Consider the following 26,990-nt stretch of genomic DNA (forward strand, 5'->3'; position numbering starts at 1 on the left):
GCAACTTAATTGCACAAGTGCCTTAGTGCTTTTCCTTGAGATAACTCTTGTACTTTGCTATGCAGAAAGATGCATAGTTAAGGACTGAGATTTTTGTGGCTTCAGCAAGACCTCAAAATAGTTCTTTCTTTTTTTTTTTTTGGCCTGGCTATGTAGAATGCAATGACACTATTACAGTTTGATGTCACTGCCTTAATTCAATACAAGATGATATAGTTTTATTTATTAGTATAATTATGTTTCCAGGCTTTACTGATTTCTTATTGAAGGAATAGGTGGATTTGTTAAACCTTTACTAAAAGTACTGCTTTGAAAGCTAGCATGAATGCAGTTGGTCTTTCACTTAGTAGAACTTTAGAGTTGAGCAGTTTTACAGCTTTGTCAGGATGTTAGAAAATCACTGGGCTTGGGACTTTCCTGGCGGTCCAGTGGTTAAGACTTCGCCTTCCAGTGCAGGGCGTGCGGTTTCGATCCCTGGTTGGGGAACTAAGATCCCACATGCCTTGTGGCCAAAAAACCAAAACATAAAACAGAAGCAGTGTTGTAACAAATTCAATAAAGACTTTAAAAATGGTCCACATCGGGACTTCCCTGGCAGACCAGTGGTTAAGACTCTGCACTTCCAATGCAGAGGGCACCGGTTTGATCCCTGGTTGGGGGGAACTGAGATCCCACATGCCATCGGTGTGGCCAAAAAACTTAAAAAAAAAAAAAACAAAAAAAACCAAAAATGGTCCACATCAAAAAAAAAAAAGAAAAAGAAAATCATTGGGCTTGATGCTTATTCTTTACCACTTGTGTGCGCATGCACGCACGCGCGCGTGTGTGTTTTAATATTTATTTATTTATTTTGGCTGTGCCGGGTCTTAGTTGCAGCATGCGGGATCCTTTGTTGTGGTGTGCGGGATCTTTAGTTGTGGCATGCATGCGGGATCTAGTTCCCCTATCAGGGATCGAATCCGGGCCCCCTGCATTGGGAGCACGGAGTCTTACCCACTGGACCACCAGGGAAGTCCCACCACTTGTGTTGAAAGAAAGGCATGAAGTGGTCTTTAGAGAACTGTGCATAGCTGTGTATAAAAGTGATTCTGTGTCTTCTTACCCTTAACCTGGAGCATTTGCAGTAGAAGAAGAAAAAGATGCAGATGAAGCCACAGCCAAGTGATCTTGTTGTGTAATGACTTTGGTTTTTCACTATGATTGGGCAGAGGGGGATGGAGGAGGTTGGCTAAATAAGTCATAATAATGAGCATTGTTTTACCTTTCAGCCAACACCCCTATGCAGCCTGGAACCTTAGTTCTGGGGGGAGGAGAATTAACATTCATTGTGTGCCTGCATTGTGCTAGGCCCTTTATGTGTGGTAACTTATTTAAACTCACAATTAGACTGTAGGGTGGCCATAATTATTTTATTTTACACATGAGAAAGCTTAGGCTCAGAGATGTAGAGCCTACTCAGGCCCACCAGCCAGTAAGTGACTAGGGTGGGATTTATTCCCAGACTTTGCTACCTCCATAGCCTATGAATGGTCTTTCCTATATTCTGTGCTATCTTCCAAGGACAGTGTGTCACTGATTATTTCTGTATCCTTGATACCTGGAACCTAGTAGGGTTTAGTACATTTTTGTTGAATAATTGAGTTGGTGCTAAATGAGTGAACCAGTTTTTACAGAGTAGGATGTAACCTAACACCCCTGGGCTACTATGCAGATTGGTGCATGGTAGGGTCTGGTCACCATTTGTTGTTGTGGGGAAAGGGTCAATCTTCTTAATGATAGACTCTGTGAAACTATTTAAATAATTTGGATATTTAGGAATTGAAGAGATCTAATGGGATGAATTTTCCTTAGATTGTCAATAATCTCTTCAGAAATAGGTAATATATCTATGCTGCCCTTGTTTTCCCCCATATTAGCTGTGAGACCTTGGGCAAGTTACTTTACTGTACCTCATTTTTTTAATCTTTAAAAAGGGAAGGACAGCAATAATAGTACATAATTCCTAGGTAGTTGTGAATATTGAGTGAGACAATTCATATAAAGAACTTAGCACAGTGCTTGGCATATATTACTGTCAATAAATGGGAGCTGTTATTCATATTATCCTTCTAGAATGAAGCATGGATTTAGTGTGACTTTTAGCATGTGAAGAAGGAACAGTATTTTGGCTTTTAAAGCATTTTTATTAGAGAAATAAAGCACTGAATTTATTGGGTTTTTTTTTTTGGAATTTGTTTTCTGAGTGTAGTTTACTTGGTCTTCCTGGCAGCGAAGGTCTGTAATTTTGGCTGTTTGCCTGGATTTGTTGGTGAACCAGTGCAGGTATAGTATGGCTTTTGGCTCTCCGTCAACTTTTTAAACTTTTTAGTCTAGTTGAAACAGTTTGAATTGTTCTGGAGAGTTCACTGATGTTGATAGTTCTTTCTAAATTAAAAATGTCAGTGAATGTGAGAAATGCCCCTTTCTAAATTTTTTTTCTAACTATACCACTCATTACTGAGGGGATCAAATACTTCTCCGTAGTACTCTTCCCCAGAACCAAAGGAGGAGGGTGTTTTTTGAATTTTTCTGCATTTATTTTTGTTGGTGGTAATTTTATCTATACTTTTGAGGTTTATGGCTTTGACAGAACTTTTTTTTTTTTTTTTTTTGAATTATAGTTGACAGTACATTTTGATCAGGCTGTGGAGTTATGGAGGAGAAAACCAACTATCCATTCTAAATGAGCATATCTGAAAGCCTGCCTGCCCTTCAATCAAGTGTCACTGTAGGTACACTGTCTCCTAGATGGGGTTCCCTAGTATGGTTTTTAGTAAGAGAGTTAGCTCAGTGTTCTCTCCCTAACTCTCTCCAGTGTCATTCATTGTTTGTCTCTCCTCCCAGCTTGCATGTTTTACCTTTAGTACTAATGATGTGTATATTGTTTGGTGTTTGCAGTTCTCCAGACGTGCCAAGCTTCTTGCTTTAATGTCTTTGCACATGCTCCTCTCTGGGCCTGGACATCTCCTTTTAACTTTTAACTTGTCTAACTCCTACTCAGCCTTTAAGACTCAGCCTAGGAGTTAACCTTTTCCAGAAAGCTTTCCTTGACTTTTCCGGGTTGGGATTGGGTACCCCGTCTCTGGGTTGCCCTATCTCTGGGTTGTAATTAGCCATTTATTATTTATTGGTCTCCTCTACTTGCAGTGAGCAGGGATTGCATCTAATCATCCTTTTATTCTCAAGAGCTCATTTTTGGACCTTACACAGAATAGGCACCAGTAAGGTCTTGTTGAGTGAATCCATAGTTTCAGCCTGGTCTGTTAGCACTGTAACTTCCCAACCATGTTGTTCTAGGCTGAGTTTTAGTAGAATGACTTTTCTTTTGTGGCCATTGCACCTTCGCCTGCCTCCCCTTGTGTTGTGTCCACTATACTTCAGCTCACACTCATCCTCTATTCTTTGCCCATAGCTGGATCAGTGGAATGGTGTACACACTAGACATGTATATCTTCATAAAGAACTTGATTTGTGACAGATCCTGGAATCTCACTTGGAATGAATGAAATCACATTGGTAAATGGAGAAGTTGGGACCTTATGATTGCTTTTCTAACTCTTAGTTCTTTTCTCCGCTTCCAAGTTTCCTCTTTATTAATTTCTTTGTCAGTTTTAACTTTTAGGTAACATAAAATGACTGCTACAAAACCAAACCACAAGTACTCTGCTTATGCATTTGATTTTTTTGAGCCTAAATATAGGATTTGACTTATCTGTTATGGTGGTGGGATGGCTGAGACTTTAAGAAATGTAGGCTTTTTAAGCCTTATTAAGCCCTTCATAGTTCCTGACACGTGATTTAAATTATGGCTTCCCAAAAAAATTTTGTTGATTAGAGTCTTAGTAGCAGGCAAAAATAATCATTTATGCTTGCATTCATTTAGTTAACATGGAAATCAGGCTCTGTGCTAGGTAGGTTCTGATGATACACAGAGATGAGTAAGATGTGGTCTCTGTCTCCAAGGAACTCCCAGGTGCAAGGGAGAAGCTATAAATAAATACATTACAGTTCAGTGTATGGTACATGCTGTAGAATAAGTAGCAGAGAGGGAGGTGTTAATGACTTTTTCAAGGAAGAGTTCTTGGAGGAATAGACACCTGAGCTTATTTCTGAAAGAACATTAGGTCTTGTGTGTGGAAGATTCTGGATATATGGTCATAAAATCTGGATTTGAACCCCAGCTCTGCCACTTACTAGCTGTCTGACTTGGGGCAAGTTGTTTAAGCACTCTGAATCTCAGTTTTTTTCCCCTGTAAAGTGAGGATGACCATGTCTGTATCTGCTTTTGAAAGTTGCGAGGATTTAATATATGTGAAAGAATTTCATAAATGTGCTAAACAAATATTATATCCTGCTTGTTTTTCTTTTTTAATAAATTTATTTATTTATTTATTTATTTATTTATTTATTTATTTATTTATTTTTGACTGCGTTGGGTCTTCATTGCTGTGCGCGGGCTTTCTCTAGTTGTGGCGAGCGGGGGATACTCTTCGTCGTGGTGCGCGGGCTTCTCATTGCGGTGGCTTCTCTTTGTTGCGGAGCACGGGCTCTAGGTGCATGGGCTTCAGTAATTGTGGCACAGAGGCTCAGTAGTTGTGGCTTGCGGGCTGTAGAGTGCAGGCTCAGTAGTTGTGGCACATGGGCTTAGTTGCTCCCCTGCATGTAGGATCTTCCCAGACCAGGGCTCGAACCCGTGTCCCCTGCATTGGCAGGTGGATTCTTAACCACTGCGCCACCAGGGAAGTCCCTATATCCTGGTTTTTGTGTTTTATTTATTCATTGATAATAGTATTTTGACAGATTGGAGCATAAGTTTTCTTACTCAAACCAGAAATGAGAAAAAGAAAAAGATTGGGTATGTTAGTGTATAGATGTCGTTTATAAAGCATTAACACTGTATAAACATCATGATTTAGAGCAAAGAGTTTTTAAGTCCAGAATCCATGAAACTTTGGTTCTGTGCTGCTATGGAAGATACTGCTTAAGATGCTTAAGGAGTGGTCTCTGAAAAAGTACTGAGTGTGGTTCTGAGTGACTTGGATGGCAATAAGCCAAACTGGAAAGAGCTCCATTTCTTGTCAGGAGACTTATATCTGTGCCACTATTAAAGGTTATTTAACATTTCAGAATTGCATTTTCCCCATCAATAAAACAGAGAAAAATAATAGTAATTTGCAGACTGAGAATTAGGGATAAAATGGGTAAAGTGCATACTATTAGCCATAATCAGTTAAAAGTTTAATTTGTAGAATATTAAAACAAATTTTCTCCTCTTTCAATACAAGAGACTTCTTTTAGAGAAACTTGCTTAAAGAATAGAGGGGGGCTTCCCTGGTGGCGCAGTGGTTGAGAATCTGCCTGCCAATGCAGGGGACGCCGGTTCGAGCCCTGGTCCGGGAAGATCCCGCATGCCGCGGAGCAACCGGGCCCGTGAGCCACAGTTGCTGAGCCTGCGCGTCTGGAGCCTGTGCTCCGCGGCAGGAGAGGCCGCGATAGTGAGAGGCCCGCGCACCGCGATGAAGAGTGACCCCCGCTCGCCCCAACTAGAGAAAGCCCTCGCGCAGAAACGAAGACCCAAGACAGCTAAAAATAAAATAAATAAATAAATAAAAATTTAAAAAAAAAAAAAAAAAAAAAAGAATAGAGGGAACTTTCTATCATTTGTACTATACTAAGACTTACAGTATTTTACTTCTTTCTTCAAGTTCATTCCTCAGAATAATTTTGCAAAGTGAGTTTAAATCCCAGCTCTTGCACTCACTGGCTGTATGACCTCAAAGTTACTTAATCTTTCTGTAACTTATTTTATCCATCTATGAGATGGGGATATAGTGGTATTTACAATGTATAGTTGTTGGGAGGATTAAATGAGATAATTACGTAAAGTGCTTAGATTGGTGTTTGGCACATGGTACGATTTCAATAAATGGTAGCATTGTTATTATCACTTTCATTTTATAAATGAGGAACTGGATACAGATTTAGCAACCTGAATAGATTCACTTGAAACCTGGGATTCAATCCAGGTTTGTGCAATGCCATTACTCTTTATCCTTTTACCAGGCTGCATTTTGTAATTAACATTTTATTTGTTTGGATACGTATTCTGAAGTGCTGTAGAGTGTGTTTGGAAATAATCTATTACTATTAGGTATTTAAAACTTCCTTTCTGTGATGTTTTACTAATAGTTTATATAAACTCAGAACTAAATTGGTTAGGGAAAGAACTCTTTGGCCTGGTTTTCCTGTGATTAGACACAATTTAAGGGCAGATATTCTGGGGCCATGGTCAGTGATTAGTAAAAAGAACAATGTGTTTTTTCCTTCCTGAACAGGTTTATTGAGGTAAAACTGACAAACAGTAAATGACACAAATTTAATGTAGTTTGCTAAGTTTTAGCATGTGTATACATCTGTGAAACCATCACTGCAATTCAAATAGTGAATATATCTATCACTTCCCAAAAGTTTCCTGGTACCCCATGCAGTCCCTTCTTCCTGCTCTCTCTGATCCTTCATCCAAGCAAACATTGGTCTGCCTTCTATAACTTTTTACTTCTATTATTATTATAGATTAAACAATGGTTTTGAAGTCAGAGCAATCAGGACTTAGATCCCCAGTCTGCCACTGTGTTAGTTGGGTGACTTTGGAGAAGTCATTTTATCTCTCAGCCTGGTTTACTCACGTGTAAAATAGGGATTTCTATCACCGGCCCAAAGGACCATGAGGAACAGTGTGTAGAAAGAGCCTAGCGTGGCGCCTGACGCATAGCTGGCCTTCAGACCCTGGAAGTCGCCGGCCCAGAGTACATTTAGGAGTCAGAGCTCAAAAATGCTTTTCTATCACCTAGACCTTGTGTTCCCTCTTACTGAATGAGCTTTCTTGAAATAGGAAAGTTTAGATTAGGCAGCTTGAGGACCTAAAGGGCTTTCTGATACTCCTTCCTTCCCTCCTCCATGCCCAATGTTCCACATGCTATTAATTATGAACAGATGTTCTTCATAAATAAGCAAAGAACTCCACCACAGATTTTTGAGTTCTTTATGCCTATGTTTAAGTCTGGCATTGTGATAAAGCTGCATGAGCAATGAGCTTGTAGTCAAAGTTCTGGGTTTTAGTTTCCATGCTGCCTTGGGCAAATTGTAAAATCTTTCTGAGCCTCAGTTTTCTCAGAAAGCTGGGGCTGGGCTTCCCTGGTGGCACAGTGGTTAAGAATCCGCCTGCCAATGCAGGGGACACGGGTTTGAGCCCTGGTCTGGGAAGATCCCACATGCCACGGAGCAGCTAAGCCCGCGCAGCACAACTACTGAGCCTGCGCTCTAGAGCCTGTGCTCCGCAACAAGAGAAGCCACAGCAATGAGAAGCCTGCGCACCACAACAAAGGGTAACCCCTGCTCGCCCCAACTAGAGAAAGCCCGCATGCAGCAGCAAAGACCCAACACAGACAAAAAATAAATAAATAAATAAATAAATAAAAGTAAAGTGGGGGCGGATCATACTACACAAATTTGTTGGGAGGATTAAAGGAGAATTTTGAAAATGAATTGTATGATGACGTCATAGTTCATCTGCATTGTCCCGTGACTGCCTTGCTGTGTTAGAACTCTGTGAAAGGTTCAGGTAGCATTTAAATTTGATATCCTAGAGGTTTGTTTGTGTTTTTTTTTAAAGTATATTTTATTAGGTTTTACTAATAGGTAGCACAAAAAAGCAAAAACCAAAGGTTAAAAGTGCTTAGAATTTAAAGTCAGAGAAACGTTAATTCACATTTTGGTTTAGTAGCTGTGTGACCTTGGGCAAGTTATTTATTTTCTCTGAGCCTTAAATTCTCACCTGTCAGTAAGGGATATCTGGTCTTCCTCTGAGGGTTGTTGTGAGGATTAGAAATAATGTGTGTACAGTGGTTGGCAAATAACAGATAGCCAGTGATGCTAGTTCTCCTTCCATTTCCAAAATTGGTAGATTTGTGGAGTTCAGTGAACTATTACTGAAGGGATTACTTTTGTCTTCCCCATTCCATGATACAGTTTGGCCCAGGATAGCCATTAGGTGGTGTCTCAGATTTCCCATTTAAGTCTGAAAATGCAGCTCGAGGTTTATGATGCCAGCAGTTATTGTAAAGGGATTTTCTTTTTCCTAATGGAGGAACTGATGCCATGTTTTTGTACTTTCTCATTAATTCTCATCGCTGTAGCTGGAGGTACTTTGTATTGTGGGAGCCAGGGAAACCGGTGTCCATTTTCCTTGTCTCTTCTGTCTGTGTTTATTTGGGTTGGAGAATTGTCTAAAGGCTTCTTAGTGAATAAAGTAGATTTGCTAAGTTCAGATTCTTCCTTCCTGGGTGAGCCCAGGAACGACCTAGTGGGGGGAAAAACAAATAGGAAAATGTGGGGGTAATTGGTGAGTTCTGCTTGTAAAGTTGTCAGCAACTTTGAGTTTGGGGGCAGTGGAGAAGAGTTGTTTCTCCGTTCCCCTCTTCCCCTCCAGAGCGTTTACAGCCCAACACAAAGGGAGCTTTAAGATGGAGGTTTGCATTGTAATTTCCTAGAAATTGCGGCTTCTGGTAACCGCTCATTCAGTTTGCACCTCTTTGCTGCAGTAGATGAAACAATGGGGACAATAAAGCCGTTTATCTGATAGCTGTAGCCTCAATGGCATGTTTGTTTTAATAATGGTATAATTTGCGGGGCTCATAAATTGTGATTTTATTCTCATGGAAATACTGCCCAGTGGTATTTGGATTCTCAGGTCTCCTGTTGTGGATAATTTCACTAACATTCTGGCTGACAGTTCTCTTTATTCCACACTTCGTTTTAGATTGTTCAGGCTGGTTGGGTAATTAGACCAGTGCAGAGCCAATTTTCTTTAGTTTGAGGCTGGCAGGTGGTTACTAGGTAACTAGAGGATCTTCTGAACAGGCAAGAAATTCTGCTTAGGGATTCAAGGCAAAAAAGCTGAGTTTGTTTTTGATTGTCATATGGAATTTTTTTTTAAGGTTTTTTCTATCCAATGCCAAAATATCTGAAAGAAAAAAATTTTTTTTTTCAATCATCTGAATATTTACTTTCCATGGTACCAAACATCCCATTCTGTTTGGAAAATCATATAGTTGAGTTTTTAATTTTCATCTACATGTTTTTTTCTGGGAGTATTCACAGAGGGCAAAGGATGAGACTAGCTACCATGTGCTAGACATTGTCCTAGGTGATACACACATTATCTCTAAATCTTAATTGGAACCCTGAGAGGTAGGTATTGTTTCTTCCATTTTACATATGCAGAAATCTAAATTCAGAGAACTTAAGTAACCAAATTAAGGTATCTCAGTTAATAAGTGATGGGCAGTTTACCGGACTCAAACCTCATGTTAGGTTTTCAATTATAGCATAAGATATTCTGAAGATACATTAAAGTTTCTCTTCAGCTCTTACATATTACAGTGATTGGCTCAGTAATATATTGTACATGAATTAGTACCTGTCATCAGATGTGTATCTGATTGTTCTTCCTGTCATCTAATTTTTTTAAATTTAATTTTTATTTTGTATTGGAGTATAGTTGATTTACAATGTTGTGTTAGTTTCAGGTGTACAGCAAAGTAATTCAGTTGTACATACACATACATCCATTCTTTTTCAGATTCTTTTCCCATGTAGGTTATTACAGAATATTGAGTAAAGTTCTCTGTGCTATACAGTAGGTCCTTGTTGGTTATCTGTTTTATATATAGTAGTGTTATATGTGTCATCTAATCTTATATTATTACAGCAGTTAAGGTTCATGGAGTATTTTGATTATCTTACCAAAATTAAAGGCCTTCCAGACATACTCTGTTTTAGGAATTCTTTAAAATTTTGGCACTATATCATGTGCCAAAACATGATATAGTCGCTGGAAATAACCTCAGACTTGTAGTTTGGGAACTGGGTTTTAAAATCTGGGCACTGCCACTTATTGGATGGTTTTGGATAAACGTTTTAACCCTCATTGGCTAACAGTTACTCCTTGCATAAGCCTCGTTTTGCTCATCTGCAGAATAGGGATATGATACCCACATTAAAAGGATTTTAGGGTTAGTGCCTAGTATAAGCCTGTAACATAGTAGGGGCTCTATAAGTGCTGGCTTCCTTCCTTCTTGACTTACTCTATTACTGAACTATTGGGATAATTTGATGCTTTCATCATTGGTCACAGGATTTATTAAAAGATGGCCAACTTCTAGTGCTATTTTGTTACATTTCATGTTGATGCTGTTAAACTGATAGAGTTCATTTTTCTCTAGGAACTTGCTGCCCAAACTAGGTAATTTGTTTAAGGGACATTTAGACATCTGGTTCATTGTTTATACTCTCTTAGTTAGGAGAGTGAGTGCATGTATGGAAAGGGCATTGGATTTGTGATTATACAAACTTGGTTAAAGCTCTAGCTTTGCTGCTTACTAGCTGAGTTGCTTGGGACAACTGACTTTCTCTAGCTGAGACTTGGAGGAGGAATAATAATAACTCACCAGTTTTGTTGTGAGGATCAAATGAGAATGGATGTGAAGATGCCTTTTAAATTGAAAAATGCTAGGTGAGATAGTAATCATTATGTGACTTTCATAGTTAGACCAGGTGGGGCTTAGTGAGAATCCACTACTGTTTTAAGAGAGAAATTTTAAATTTCACTTGAACTGTATAAAGGAAACATTTTGATGAGTTTTATGTTAGCTCTTGGGGACAGCTGAAGAGAACAGGCCAAAATGAGGTCCTGGGTAGAGAAAGTATTGAGTGACTATAATTGGATGGTAGAGGTGAGAATGGGGTGGGATGGGGAGTACAGCTGTGAGGCAGGCCAAGGGAACTTAGAAAATAGTTAAGCCATGAAGTTTGGATCTTGGTCTAGTCTTGATCCATAGAGCAAAGAAGAGGGAGGCTCCTTGATTAGAAAATCTTAGAACACAGCAGTGTGTGGAGAACTGGTTGAAAGAGTAGGGATGGTTGAAAGAGTAGGGATGAGAGAAGCTAACAGTTTTAGCGTCTCTCATGAGGACACTCAAGTTGAAATCCCAGTTTTAAGTCTTCTAGGAATACGTACAGAAGTAAAATAGATTTTGTTTCATTCCCAGCTCCTCCTACCCCACAACAGCTGTGTGTCCATTTTGGTGGGGGGGACGTTCCAAGTGAAGCTTGTGCTTATTGTGCATGAATCACTTGGTGGCTCTCAGGTGGGCACATTGGCATATTTTCATTTAAAGAGGTGCAGGTGGCTGGCAAGTGAGAGATCTGCTTTTACAGACTAGAAAGCTTAATTTTATGCAGTCATATTCAGGTTATCTCTTCCCTGAAAATTGGTTCTGTTTACAGCATTTCAGTAATGCAGATGGTATTTTTCCTAAGTGGAACATCAACCAAAATTTTTAATGTGTTAATTATTGATGTGTCTGAATGGTGCAGTGTATTGGTTAAGATAAAGATTTTTTCATATGAAGAAAGCCTTCTGGCTCTGAAGTTTGGTACTACACCAGTTTTTTCATTTTTCTCTCAGGGGGATGTTGTTTTTTTCTTTACTACAAGTGCCTGCATTATGCTTTCTGCATCATTGCCTTCTCTTTTGAGTGTTGAGGTAGATTAGTTGTTGTATAGGATAGTTTCAAAGTCTCCATTTTATTTGATTATCAGAACACATTTAGGCTTCTGTCTTCTACCTCCTTTGTCTATTAGTTTGAAGGTGTTGCAGTGATTAGGTAGGAGATGGATTTCTGTAGGCTCCACTCAGAATCAGTCTGAGTTATTTTATCATATTAACTTCTTATATAATAATGTCAACTGATATTTGCATAATTTTTTTAGGTAGGTATTATTAAAATTTTTTCTTTCTTCTGACCTGTTTCTTGCACTAAATTGGTAGCTCTTTTGGGGCAGGACCATGTATTTCTTTATCTTTGTATTCACTGTATTCAGCACAGATCTAATAATGATAATGCTAGCTGCACTGTACTATATGTCTGACATTGTTCCAAGGGCAATATTTATTTCAATACTCATTATCCCCATTTTATAGAAGAAAAAACTGAGACTTGGAGAAAGGAAGTAACTTGCTCAGTCTCACATATAATGAAGGGATGCAGCTGTGATTAGAACCCAAGTAGTCTGGGACTTCCCTGGCGGTCCGGTGGTTGAGACTCCAAGCTTCCCACTACAGGGGGCACGGGTTCAATCCTTGGTCAGGGAGGCATGGGGCACCCCTCCCCGACCCCAAAAAAAAAGAACCCAAGCAGTCTGACTTCAGAGCCTACGTACTTAACCTCTACCCTATATTTTCTCAGAAACTGCTTGTAAGCATATATAGGTATATATAAAATGTATCTTATTTGCACCTTAAAACTCTGTGAAGCAGATATGCTGTATCCACTTTATAGATGAGGAAAAGTGAAGTAAATTAATTATACAAAGTTATGCATTTGTTGAGTGGCAGAATCTGGAGTCCAACTCCCTGGCTTCCTGACTCCAACTCCCATATTTTTTCCTCCCTATCATTACTATAGCCATTGGTTAGAGCTATACATCTATTTTAGGAAAAATCTTTTTAGGTATGGAAATAAATTTCTTTATCTAGACGATCTGGAGCTAAGAGGCAGGTTTAAAGAATCTTTCTGTACTCCCTTCTTTTTCAAATCCAAGGGACAAAATTCCTTGGTAGATAGACTATGAAAGCTCCTTGAGAGTAGATAGGACAGCTGTGTGAGTGTGTGTGTGTGTGTGTGTGTGAGAGAGAGAGAGTGGGGGGGGGGAGGGAGAGAGAGAGAGAGAGAGAGAGAGAGAGGGGGGGGGGGGAGAGAGAGAGAGAGAGAGAGAGAGAGAGAGAGAGAGAGAGAGAGAGAGAGATCTCTATTTTCCTAGTACCTGACATGGAGTATGTTTTCTGTAAAGAAAGGTTGCTGATGGACTGCATGATTGAAAGAGTTCATGCTAAGTCTAGTACTATTAAAGAGTGATGATGCTAAAATTGCTAGATTACTTTTATATCCTCTGCTTTCTCCTGATTGCTTCATCCTTGGTCACTGATTATGTTTGAAAATTACAGTAACACTAATTATAATGGCATTTAATATATATTTGAGCCACTATATGGTCACTGTCTATAACAGAGCCTTCATATGAGAGAGGGATTGCCGTTATGCATTTGTAATACTTGAAGAAGCAATTTTTCTAATGTCTAGGGGAACTTAATTGTACTGAACTCTTTCTGATTGCCTTGTCAGATTTTCTTTTTGTATTTCTATGAAGAAGATATGACAGTGGCAAATTAGTTTTCCAGTTTTTTTTTTTGCTTAAATATGCATTTTAAATAAATTGAAGTAATGCTCTATTGTGACTTCCTTTTTTTACATTGAAATATTAACATTAAAATAATAGAAGGCTAACTCAGTAGTATATCCTTAGAATATTTATGAACTTTGGAACTTCATAGAGCTGGATGAGATCATCATCTGCTCCACCCTCACACTGTCCTACATTTCAAATGAGAACTGGAAGCCCAGGAAAATCAGTTAATTTGTCCAAGGTCATACAGTTTGAAAATGGATAACCTGGGACTAGACTAAGTTTCTCTGTTTTTTCCACACTTTTTTTCCTTTGAAAACTATTTTCTTACTTTGGCAATTTCGAAGCCAAATATTGCCTTTAAGGTGACATCATACGGCCAAAATCACAAGCTCAAGAGTTTTGGCTCATCTGTCCTGTAAATAAGTAAATAGATAAATATAGATAGATTGTGTGGCTTTTGATAGGAACATCCTAATAGCAACAAACATCAAGGAGCAAGTTCCATTAATAGCCTTCTTCCAGGTCTTTGAGAAGAAGCTGGTTTTGTTTCATTTAGCTTCTAGGCAATATCACATTCAAATATGGTCATGACATAGCCTGGCTACTTGATTTTCTGGGGACGTTGCCCTGCATTATTTTTTGTGTATAATTATAGTGCAACATGTTTGAGAATTCCTAAGCCCCTCTTATTTTAGTCTGACATGGTTGTTATGTTCATGTAAATTACCCCTTACCTAGGAATGTCATAATTGATTCCTTTGTTCCAGATTGTAGATTTGAGTGTCAGGTAGTATTCTACATATTACTTTATCTTTTAGGAGTTAGTTGTTTTATTGTGGAAACTGTATGAGATCAAAAAATTTGAATTTTCAATCTTGATTACTTGGCTACAGTCCTGGTCCTACTCTGTCACTTGGCATACATCAATCCAGCTGTTTTCTCATTTTATGTCTGTGAGTGCACACGTGCATACATCATGAATGTTCCCCTCAAATCTTAAAGGTATTACCAATATATAGTAGGGCCCTGAGATTTGTCTTGCATAGTTCCTTGCAGGTTTTACAAGTTTAGAGGGTATATAATTAGAGTACAGGGTAGCTGCTGAAACAGACACTCAAAAAGTCAGTGGCTCAAGCAAGAGAGACATTTATCTCTTACAGCTGGGTTGCATGTGCCTCAGTTAAATCTTGGCAGAGAGTGCGGGTAGGGGAATGTCTATACTAAAAGGAAGAAAGGGAAAATGGATACTCTTAGCAGCTTCTTCCACAGAGTCATAGGTAGAGGGTAATAATAATGTAGCCCTTCCCCCATCCATTATTCTCTTCAGTACTCACCACAACCTTTGAGGTAAGTGGTATTATAACCATTTTGCTAACTAGGAAACTGATTTTGAGGTATTAAGTGACTGATTTAAAGTCACATGGTTGGCTCAAAACCTGAACCCATTATCTTCTTCCCCAAACCTTCTTCTCTAGTGTTTCTTGTCTTAACTAATGCCACCACCATTCTCTCAGTCACTCAAGCTGGAAATTTGGGATTTCCTTATCTTCGCATACTCCTGCAGTCACTAAGCTATATGGATATTATTACTATTAGTTTAAATTTATTTTATTTATTTATTTTTGGCTGCATTGGGTCTTCATTGCTGCGCCTGGGCTTTCTCTAGTTGCGGCGAGTGGCGGCTACTCTTCGTTGCGGTTCGCGGGCTTCTCATTCGGTGGCTTCTCTTGTTGCGGAGCACGGGCTCTAGGTGCACAGACTTCAGTAGTTGTGGCTCGCGGGCTCTAGAGCGCAGGCTCAGTAGTTGTGGTGCACGGGCTTAGTTGCTCCGCGGCATGTGGGATCTTCCTGGACCAGGGCTCGAACCCGTGTTCCCTGCATTGGCAGGCGGATTCTTAACCACTGTGCCACCAGGGAAACCCTAAACTGTATGGATATTATAACCTTAATATTTCCCAAGTCTATGCCTTTCTCTCCTCCCCATAGCTGTTGCCTCAGCTCAGACTCTCAGTATCTCTTGTCCAGACAGTAGCTTCCATTCTTCCCTTTGCTGCCAGGGTCACCTCCAGTGACCCCCCCACCCTTCTCAGCCTGACCTTGCCAAATTACTTGCAATCCCTGGGATTTACCATATGCTCTTATACTGTCAAACCATTACTCATGTTGTTACTTCTGTTCAAGTGGTCCTTCTCTTCTTACCCTGGCAACACACAGCCTTGTTGTATTTTAAAAAATCTAGCACCAATATCACTTCCTCTATAAAGCTGTTGCTTTCTTTTCCAGGTAGAATTGACTGTTTTTCTTCATGTTTCTCCTGTGTTGATGCCTGTCATAGAACCCGTAATACTTTGTTGTATTCATTTATGTGTCTTCACTGAACCATCAACACTTACTAATTGCTTGAATGAATGGAGTATATGACAGGTACTTAAATCCAAATTCTGTGTTTTTCTTATCATCATGACTCATCTTAACGTGAGTGTGTACATATTTCTCGGGAATTGCTTCCCAGCACCGAATCTGGAGCTCTGACCTTCTGGGAGCTCTTTTCTTGGCAGTCAGGAGCAAACTCTGCTTGAACAGGGCTATTTCAACAAATAGGTGCCATTGTGGTATCATCATTGCCCTGTCACATGTTTAGAGTTCACATAAACAGTTTAATTTGTAAGAGTCCATCTCTTCGAAAGGACCTTAGAATAATCAAACTTGTGGGAAAATTATTTTTCCATTTTTGGGTTTTATTTGGCTTTTAATGCAGGTGCTGCTAATAACGATTGTCCATGACCTGCAAAATAAATGTTGGATGTTTGGGCTTAATTTTTATTGATTAAATCAAGGGACAAAAGAGGTTTGCTATACATTTTGGAGGAAAAGTAGACAAGTTAGAAAAAAATGCATCCCCTTAAATGTGGTTTTATTCTTGAGGTTATTTACAAAGTAAATGAAACTGAAAAATAAATAACTTCTATTTACAATAGGCACAATTTAGGGAAACATGGTAACATCTTAGCGATGAGTGTAAGTTCAACTTGGTCATTATCATTTCTGATCACTGAAGCTTACTTATTGTGGATTGAAACCATCTGTTTTGGTGTTAATCCTTTAAAACTCAATTGGTGGATGTTAACATGATAAAGGGTAATAAAGCTTGAAAGATGGTAGTCATTTGGTCTGGTTTACTTTTCAACTAATTGCATGCAAACTTAAGTGTCTTTGGGAAAAAGGAAAGGGAGGAATTAATGCTGTAATCAACTATTTTGATCTCAGCTTGAGCCCTGCACACCTGTCACTGGCTTGTGGAAGTTTTCCTCTGTAATTAAAGCTCCTCTCTCATATTATTACTTAATTGGATGCCACTAGAGCCTGGTGAAACAGTGGAATCCTCTTAATTGCATACCAGCTCTTAAAACAAATCACCAATGTTTAATGTGGTATTGTTTTTATAAGCCTTTCCTAGAAACAGTTTTGATCTTCAAGTCCAGAAGGAAATGTAGTCCCTATATTTTGAAGCATTGAGGATTCTGGTCTTTATAGAAGTCATATAATACTTTGAAACATCTTTCCACAAAGAGTTAAAAAACATAATAACTAATGTTTACACGATGGTTTACAATTTGATCATGTGCTTTCCCTTTCTCTGTGTTGTTTTATTCCTATAACAGCTTCATGAAGAAAGAATATACTCATGTTTCCCATTTTACAGGTGAGGAAACTGAGGGTCAGAAAAGTGACTTGCCTGATGTTACTCAATTAGTAACTGGTGGGGACTGATGTAGACCCCAAATCCTACCTCCCTTTTGGTACCTCATGCTGTCTCAATGAGCATAAAGTGCATGTGTGGAAATGTCAGTTTTGTGGGTTTTAATTTTAATTCTGTTTTGTCATATGATAATGTGGTCTCAGCTTAGTGTGTTTCGTACTTTTCTCTTTGAGCTTTCAACTCTTATACATATAGTGGAAAGAGGCAGCGTGGTAGTAGGTAAGGAAGCTAAAATGCTGGGAAATGATGGATTGTTTAGTTCCATGTTTGGACCATGACTGTATCTAGCGGAAACATCTTTCTGTAGGGTTGGCATGGTCTTTGCAGTCCAGCTGCTTATGTGGACAAGGCCTTTGCAGTATATTTAAGTGCTGAGCAGTTTTGACAGCTAATTTAAGTGAGCTTCTGTGGCAGTCACCTCCATTGATACCCCAGTACCCATCTTCCTCTCCTACCATTAGGACCTAGTAGTGGAAGGAGCTCTTGACAGGGAATCAGGAAACCTTTGTTATACTCTTGTAGCTGTGTGATTTGTTACCTGACCTGGACTAAGTTTGGTTAGTACCACCTCTATGAAGACTTCTCTGAGTCCCCTGGTGGCCTTAATGCCTTTTGTTTCTGGATCCTGTGACACTTAGCTGCTGTAGCACCTACTGCTTTGTACTGCAGTTATGTTTCTTTCTTTTCCATTGGAACCATAACTCTAACGCTTTTTTCTACCAGACGTTTGCACTTATGAATCATTGCCCTAAATTCTAAATTCCTTGAGAGCGCAGTCACAGGGTTCCTTGTGGTGGACATTTGTAATTTGCTTCTTTAGCTTGATAATGGCCTCAGATGTTGGTTTTAGCAACCCGACCTCCCCATTATTTTGTGGTTTGGGTAGGAACTTCTTAGCCCTGGTGTACCTGAACTAGGCCCAAGCTAACCAGCACATCACATTCCTCTAGCCACAGTGATTGATTTAGGGGTAAAAATATGTTCTAAGCCTCTATAAACTGGATGTTCAAGACTTTTGTGGGAGCTACTATAGAAAACCCTCTCTCAATCCTGCTGGACTAGAAGGGTGCTAGCTTCTAGAAGGACTAGAAGGTGCTAAGCTGTTTGGCCACCATAAGAGGGGACTCTGGCTCATGATAGAACCAACATTGAGGAAGCAAGGCTAAAGAGATGGAGATGATGACTTGAGCTCTGAATTAGAGGCTCTTACCTAGTCTTCCCTAATCCTGGGCTTCACTTAATTAAGCCAGTAATTAGACCTTTTGCTTAAACTAGTTTTGATCAAATTTTCTGTCATTTACAATGGAAAGAGTTTTAACTGATCTATTTCTCTTCTGCGCCTAGCATAGTTCATGGCCTAGAATTTGTTACATGCATAAATGATCTCTATGAACATGAACAGGAATTTTTTCTTTCTCAGTCTGTTTTTTTTTTTTTATAAAATGAGAATAATAATTTATGCCTGTGTGATTCAAAGAGTTTTTGTGAATTAATAGAAGGAGAAGCTTTCTAGTCTCCTTCAGCACTTAGTCTATGCCAAACAATTTACCATTTAATTATATAATTATATATAATGGTTAACTTGTTTTCTCTCAACTAGATTGTTGAGAGACCCTCTAAAAGTGGGACTGCATCTATACCTATTGTTTCACTCTAGTGCTCAGCACAATGTTGGGAGAATAGTGGGCATTCATGAATGCTTATTAATGATGGCAATAACAGCTGTAATTTATTGTATACTTTCTTTTTTAAAATATTTATTTATTTATTTGATTGTGCTGGGTCTTAGTTGCGGCAGGCAGGCTCCTTAGTTGTGCCTCACTGGCTCCTTAGTTGCAGCACATGGGCTCCTTAGTTGTGGCATGTGAACCCTTAGTTGCGGCATGCATGTGGGATCTAGTTCCCTGACCAGGGATGGAACCCGGGCCCCCTGCATTGGGAGCACAGAGTCTTAACCACTGCACCACCAGGGAAGTCCCCACACACTTTCTTTAGGCCAGACATTATGTAGAGATTCTACATAAATTACCTTTAAAAGTTACTTAGCTAATAGCACTACCTGTTAGGTAGCTATTAGGTAAGTAGTGTTGTCTTCAGAAGTTAGGTCATATAGTTAACAAGTGAGAAAGCTGAAATTGTTGGTTGAGTTATGATGGGAAATAAATGTGACTGAGCCTTCCAGAGCATATACTAGGAATGTTTGAGGGGTCTGGCTTAGTTGAACGATAGAGAGGAACATCAAGTAAATACCTGACAGGCCTGGAATTGCTTCAGAAGCCACCGTCGAGTCTCTTCTTGGCATAATTTCATTGATTTCCCCAATTTTATCAGTATTAAATAATGTAAGATATAGAGAGTAGAGACATTGGCAATTCCGGTTGTGAGTGTAGTGTATAGTATGGTGGTGATGCCCCATTGAATAGCTCAGTAAATGCCCTCTTCCTGGGTCCTTTGTGAATTAATGCCTTAGCAAATGGGCTTAACTGGTGCCCAGGGAATGTTTTGCTCAGGTTCTGGCAGAACTACCTTGCTAGTAGGTAACCTTTAATTTTTTTTGGTTTTGGTTTTTTTAAATATTTATTTATTTGGCTGCATCGGGTCTTAATTGCGAAACCTTTAGTGTGTTTTTTTTTTAATATTTATTTATTTTATTTGGTTGTGCTGGCTCTTAGTTGTGACAGGCGGGCTCCTTAGTTGCGGCATGTAGGCTCCTTAGTTGTGGCATGTGAACTCTTAGTTGCGGCATGCGTGTGGGATCTAGTTTCCTGACCAGGGATTGAACCCGGGCCCCCTGCATTGGGAGCGCGGAGTCTTATCCACTGCACCACCAGGGAAGTCCTGAAACCTTTAATTGTTTTTTGGTTTTTTTAAAATTTATTTATTATTTTATTTTATTATTTATTTTTGGCCACATTGGGTCTTCGTTGCTGCTTGTGGGCTTTCTCTAGTTGCGGTGAGTGGGGGCTACTCTTCGTTGCGGTGCTCAGGCTTCTCATTGCAGTGGTTTCTCTTGTTGCGGAGCATGGGCTCTAGGCGCGTGGGCTTCAGTAGTTGTGGCACACGGGCTCAGTAGCTGTGGTCCATGGGCTCAGTAGTTGTGGCTCATGGGCTCTAGAGCACAGGCTCAGTAGTTGTGGCACACGGGCTTAGTTGCTCTGTGGCATGTGGGATCTTCCCGCACCAGGGCTCGAACCCATGTCCCCTGCATTGGCAGGCGGATTCCTTTTTTTTAAAATAAACTTATTTATTTATTTATTTTTGGCTGCATTGGGTCTTCATTGCTGTGCGCGGGCTTTTCTCTATTTGCATTGAGCGGGGGCTACTCTTTGTTGCAGTGCGCAGGCTTCTCATTGCGGTGGCTTCTCTTGTTGCGGAGCATGGGCTCTAGGCGCGCAGGCTTCAGTAATTGTGGCATGCGGGCTCAGTAGTTGTGGCACATGGGCTTAGTTGCTCCGTGGCATGTGGGATCTTCCCAGACCGGGGCTCGAACCCGTGTCCCTTGCGTTGGCAGGAGGATTCTTAACCACGGCGCCACCAGGGAAGCCCCTGAAACCTTTAGTTTTTAATGAGCTTTTTTTTTTCATAAATACAATTTGTTTATTTATTGGCCGCGCCACACAGCATGTGGGATCTTAGTTCCCTGACCAGGGATCGAACCTGTGCCCTCTGCCTTAGGAGCCAGAGTCTTAACCACTGGACTGCCAGGGAAGTCTCTTTAATGAGCTTTAAAGTCAGAAACCAGATTAAGCAAGACATCAGATGGAAAAAGTTCAGCATTACAGACTTCATTCTATGACCGAAAATACTGTCACCTTGAAGCAAGCCATTTAAATGGTAGACCAGGGTCTGAATCATATGATGCTATTTATTGAGGACCTGCTAGATGATTTGCATATATTGTCTTATGTAATCTCCAAAAGACCCCTTCAGGGTAAGTATTACTATCCCCATTTGTGATGAGGGTCAGAGGTGAATAGAGGTCATACAGCTGTAAATATTCCCCTTTAGTGGTTTTTTTTTTTTTTTTGAGAAGAAAGATATTCGCCATGTATTTCTTCTTTAGGTCTTTTTTTTTTTTAATTTATTTTTTTAGTATTTATTTTTGGCTGTGTTGGGTCTTTGTTTCTGTGCGAGGGCTTTCTCTAGTTGCGGCAAGCGGGGGCCACTCTTCATCGCGGTGCGCAGGCCTCTCACTATCGCGGCCTCTCGTTGCGGAGCACAGGCTCCAGACGCGCAGGCTCAGTAGTTGTGGCTCACGGGCCCAGTTGCTCCGTGGCATGTGGGATCTTCCCAGACCAGGGCTCGAACCCGTGTCCCCTGCATTGGCAGGCAGATTCTCAACCACTGCGCCACCAGGGAAGCCCCCCTTTAGTGTTTTGAATCATAGTCCTTCCCAGGATTGTAGCATTGAACCTCAAAGCAAGAATCACAAAAGAGAAGAGGATACTTAAATTATCAAAAAAAAAAGTATTTTTCTTGTCCAAAGTGAGTGAAGTGTCACTTTTTTTTTTTTTTTAATTGGGGCCTAGTTGTTTTACAATGTTGTGTTAGTTTCTACTGTACAGCAAAGTGAAGTTCCCTGTGCTATATGGCAGGTTCTCATCAGTTATCTACTTTATACATATTAGTGAAAGTGTCACTTTTCCCCCCTTGGTTAAATTATATGGATATGAAAATAAAGTCATTTCAGTAATGGAAGGAGGCCTGATAAAGACCTTGGTTTATGGATTTTTCTTTTAAGTGTATGGCTCTGCCATTTCCGGTCTTATATGCCATAATTTTAATATCCTTATTAGGGATATGTTATTACCAAATTGGTGTGGTCTTTGGTGTATTCATTCGACAAAGAATTTAGGATAGTTTACAATAGTAACTTAATAAAATAATATAAAAAAGAAAGTTATTCAGTACTAATGAAAATGGAATAATATATGACTCTCTACTTGGCTGTAGGTGAGCTACAAATTTACTTCTGAATTTCCTAGAAACCTAGGAGAGAAGGATGACTTTTAAAAGGAGAAAACAAGGGAGTTTCCTGGGTCCAGTGGTTAGGACTCGGCGCTTTCATTGCCGTGGGCCCGGGTTTGATCCCTGGTTGGGGGACTAAGATCCCTCAAGCTGCACGGAGCGGACAAAAAAAAAAAAAAATATATATATATATATACACACACGTTTATATATGTTTATGTATATGTGTATATGTATATATAATATGTGTCTATATATATATATATATATATATATATATATATATATATATATATATATAAATGTGCAAGCTATAGTTTAAAGTAGTATAGGGTAAGTTCCCAGAGGTGGGATTAATCTGCACTTCTGTGATTATAGGAGCTCTGAGGAGGGGGAGGCCACTTTTGGCTGGGGTAACCAGGAAAGACTTCTCAGCAGAGCAGTGGGTATGTTGGGAGTCCAGCAGGTAGACGTGTCTGGCTGGAATGGGGACTTCGTGTAGGAGCCCAGGCCATCCAAACACATAGGTATTCAGACACTCCTGTTGCAGGATAGGTTTCAACCTCTTCCCCCTTTTCAGGACTCAGAGGCTCCTCATTTCTCTATACCAGTTGCATCTTCTGCCAAGGCCCTCCTTTGTGGTCTGGTTTACCCCCGTTTCCCAGGATGGATATACTCGAAGAAGCTACTTTACCTCCTATATGTTCAAACATGCTTGCTCTTCTTTCTTTTTTTTTTTTTTTCCTGAAATGACTTTTTCCCCAGCTTACATGTTTTTTGCACGTTTCAGGCCCTTCTCACTGGAAAATGGAGAGCTGGTGATACATTTGTGAGCTCCTGATATATTTGTTAATGGTGTAACAAAAAGTGCTTTGGCATGTAGAGGTAATAACATACTTCTTAAGTATGTTAATAATAAATTAAGGTTAGGAAGTTTCCATATTAGAGAAAATCAATAGATTAGTCTCAGCAAAAAGTACCTTAATTTTAAAGTGGATAAACCAGGGATATCAAAATTGAAAAAAATTTGGTTTTAGACAACATCATACTAGATAAGTTTTTTGATGAATTACATTACATTACAGAATGTCTTTACTTAGTACCTGACACATTGTAGATATTCAGTAAATTTTTTTTTCTTAATTTTAATTTTTGGCTGCATTGGGTGGGTCTTCATTGCTGTGCGCGGGCTTTCTCTAATAGTGGTGAGCGGGGGCTACTCTTGGTTGCAGTGCGCTGGCTTTTCATTGCAGTGGCTTCTCTTGTTGCAGAGCACGGGCTCTAGGCGCGCGGGCTTCAGTAGTTGTGGCACGCAGGCTCAGTAGTTGTGGCTCACGGGCTCTAGAGCGCAGGCTCAGTAGTTGTGGCACACGGGCTTAGTTGCTCCGTGGCATGTGGGATCTTCCCGGACCAGGGCTCAAACCCCAGTCCCCTGCATTGGCAGGCGGATTCTTAACCACTGCGCCACCAGGGAAGCCCAGTAAATGTTTGTTGAATTGTATTACTTAAAAAAAAAAAACAAAAAACAAAAAACTTTTTATTTTGAAATAAGTGTAGACTAGCAGGAAGTTACAAAACTAGACAGAGTCCTGTGTAACCTTCCAACTTTCCCCGGTGGTGACATCTTATATAATGAAGAGAATGTCAAAACCAGGTAATTGACATTGATGCAATATATTTACTAGACTACAGACCTCATTCATTCATTTTACCATTTTTTTTTACATGCATTGCTTTGTGTGTTTGTGTGTGTGTGTATAGGTCTATCTCATGTATAGACTTGTGTAACAGCTGCTGCAGTCAAGATACAGAGCTGTTCTATCACCGCAAAGGAACTCCTCGTACTGCCCCCTTTATATTTGCGCACAAACCTCCTTCTCTCCCCCAGCCTATTCCTATTGCTGTCCTCTGGCAACCACTAATGTGTTCTTCATCTGTAAACTAGTTTTGTAATTTTGAGAATGATATATAAATGGAATCATATAGTGTATAACCTTATGAGATTGACATCAGTAATCATAATGCCCTTGAGAGTCATCTAGATTGTTTTGTGTATCATATTATATTGTCCTTTTTTGCTGAATAGAATTCCATTGTATGGATGTACCGGCTTTTATTTAACCATTCACCTGTTGAAGGACATTTGGGTTGTTTCCAGGCTTTTGCTATTACAAATAAAGCTGCTATGAGCATTTGTATACAGGTTTTTGTGTTTTTATTTCTCTGGGATAAATGCCGAAGAGTGCGATTGCTGGGTTGTATAGTAAGTGCATGTTTTGTTTTATAAGAAACTGCCAAACTGTTTTCTAGGGTGGCTGTGCAATTTTACATTCCCACCAGCAGTGTATGAGAAACCCAGTTTCTCTGCGTTTAGTATTATCATTGTGTTTTATTTCAGCTATTTTAATAGATATGCAGTACTTCTTTCAGTTTTTCTTTGATTAAAGATACATTTGTCTTTAGCACATGGTGGGTTGATAGCCTTAAGACTAGCTTTTCAGATTTGTTGTTTGTACCCATTGCACTTAATTTTTTTTTTTTAATGTACTTTACTTTTTTTTTTTGGCCATGTGTCGTGGCTTGCGGGATCCAGGGATTGAACCCAGGCCCCCTGCAGTGGAAGCTTGGAGTCCTAACCACTGGACAGCCAGGGAATTCCCAATGCTTTACATTTTTAAAAAATGTAGGCCTACAAGGCTATTTAAAACTTTTTCCAGTATTTTAGTTTTCTCTTTGTCTCTACCTGTATCCTGGATCCCAGCAACAGGAGTATTAGCAAAAGTGCCTTCGCTGGGCTTTCCTGAGTGAGACTAATTCTATGGATACAGCCACCTGGACTTATTTAATGTTAGTGTAGTGCAATTGAGAATTTTGTTTATATTCTCATTTGCGGCAGCTCGCTAGAGATCTTGTTTTCTTTCCTGATGAGAATCAAGAAATGCCTTCTGTCTGTTGCTATAATTTGGCCATGGGAAGAAAAGGCAATAACTCAGTTTTGGGGATGTGTTTGTAAGGGGAGGGTTCTCTTATTGACTGATTGAAGTGGAATTCACATAACATGAAATTAACCATTTTAAAGTGAACAATCCAGTGGCATTTAGTACATTCACAATGTTGACAACTATATCTATCTAGTTCCAAAACATTTTCATCACCTCAAACAGAAATCCTGTACCCATTAAGTAGTCATTCCCCATCCTTCCCTTCCCCCAGCCGCTGGCAACCACCAGTCCAATTCTGTCTCAGTGGATTTACCTATTCTGGATACTTCATGTAAATGAAATCATACCATATGTGGCCTTTTGTGTCTGGCTTCTTTCACTTAAGATAGTGTTTTTGAGGTTCATCCACATTGTAGCATGTATCAGTGCTTCATTCCTTTTTATAGTTGAATAATGTTACACTGAATGGATATGTCACATTTTGTTTATCCATTCTCCCGTTGATGGACATTTAGGTTGGTTCTACCTTTTGATTATTGTGAGTAGTACTGCTGTGAACATGTGGGTACATGTATTGTTTGAGTACCTATTTTCAATTCTTTGGGGTCTATATCTAGGAGTAGAATTGCTGGGTCATACAATAATTGCTTAAGTTGTTGAGCTGCCAAACTGTTTTTTGTAACAGTTGCACCATTTAACATTCCCACCAGCAACGTATGAGGGTTCAGATTTTTCCACATCCTTGCCAACACATGTTATATTCTCCTTTTTTTTTTTAATGACCATTTTAGTGGATGTGACATGGTATCTCATGGTTTTAATTTGTATTTTCTTATCAGGTTTTTTTTCTTTTTTCTTTTTTTTGGGCCGGGCTATGCGGCATGCGGGATCTTAGTTCCCCAACCAGGGATCGAATCTGTGCCCCATACAGTGGAAGCATGGAGTCTTAATCACTGGACTGCCAGGGAAGTCCTGCATTTTCTTATTGACTAATGATGTTAAGCATCTTTTCATGTGCTTGTTGGCCATTTATATATCTTTAGAGAAATAACTATTCAAGTTCTTAATCCATTTTTAAATTGGGTTGTTTGCATTTTGGTTGTTGAATTGTAAACATTCTTTATATATTCTGGATACCAGATCTTTGTCAGATATATGATTTCCAAATATTTTCTCCCATCCTGTAGGTTGTCATTTCACTTTCTTGATCATGTCCTTTTTTGCACAAAAGTTTTTAAATTTAATGAAGTCCAGTTTATCCATTTCTTTTGTTGCTCATGCTTTTGGTGTCATATCTAAGATCCATTGCCAAATCTAGGGTCATGAAGATTTACCCCTGTGTTTTCTTCTAAGAGTTTTATGGTTTTGGCTCTTATATTAGGTCACTGATCTATTTTGAATTAATTTTTATATATGGTATGAGGTAAGGGTCTAGCTTTATTCATTTGCATGTAAATATGCAGTTGTCCTGGCACCGTTTGTTGAAGACACTAGTCTTTCCCCATTGATTGATCTTGACACACTTGCCAAAAATCAGGTGGCCATAGATGTATGGGTTTACTTCTGGACTCAATTCTATTCCATTGATCTATATGTTTCCCCTTACACCAGTACCATGCTGTTTTGCTTACTGTAGTTTTATAGTCAATTTTGAAATTGAAAATTAGAGTTCTCCAACTTTCTTCTTCCTTTTCAAGATTGTTTTGGCTATTTGGAGCTCCTTGTAATTCCTTATGAATTTGAGCATTGGCTCTTCCATTTCTACAAAAAAAGGCTGTTGAAATTTTGTTTTTAATTTTTTTTTTTATAATTAAAAAAAAAATTTTTGGCCGCACTGCGCAGCATGTGGGATCTTATAGTTGCCTGACCAGGGATAGAACCCACGTCCCCTGCATTGGAAGCATGGAGTCTTAACCACTGGATTGCCAGGGAAGTCCCAAGGCTTTTGGAATTTTGATAGAGATTGCATTGAA

General features: G+C 39.4%; 1 protein-coding gene across 3 annotated transcripts in view; it reads left to right on the forward strand.

Moving 5' to 3' along the window:
• Nucleotides 1-26,990, forward strand: part of FAM168A (family with sequence similarity 168 member A) — a 213,112-nt gene that overhangs the window by 13,032 nt on the left and 173,090 nt on the right. For 2 of the 3 annotated variants that reach the window (XM_061201274.1, XM_061201276.1), the window contains exon 2: nucleotides 2,661-2,767. The exons of the other annotated variant lie outside the window; for it this stretch is intronic. In XM_061201274.1, coding sequence (XP_061057257.1) covers nucleotides 2,723-2,767 — 45 coding nt within the window. In that variant the 5' untranslated portion in view covers nucleotides 2,661-2,722. The remainder of the gene's footprint in view (nucleotides 1-2,660; nucleotides 2,768-26,990) is intronic. 3 annotated transcript variants of the gene reach the window in all.

Source organism: Eubalaena glacialis, chromosome 10, assembly GCF_028564815.1.
Source record: "Eubalaena glacialis isolate mEubGla1 chromosome 10, mEubGla1.1.hap2.+ XY, whole genome shotgun sequence".
Taxonomy (NCBI): Eukaryota; Metazoa; Chordata; class Mammalia; order Artiodactyla; family Balaenidae; genus Eubalaena; species Eubalaena glacialis.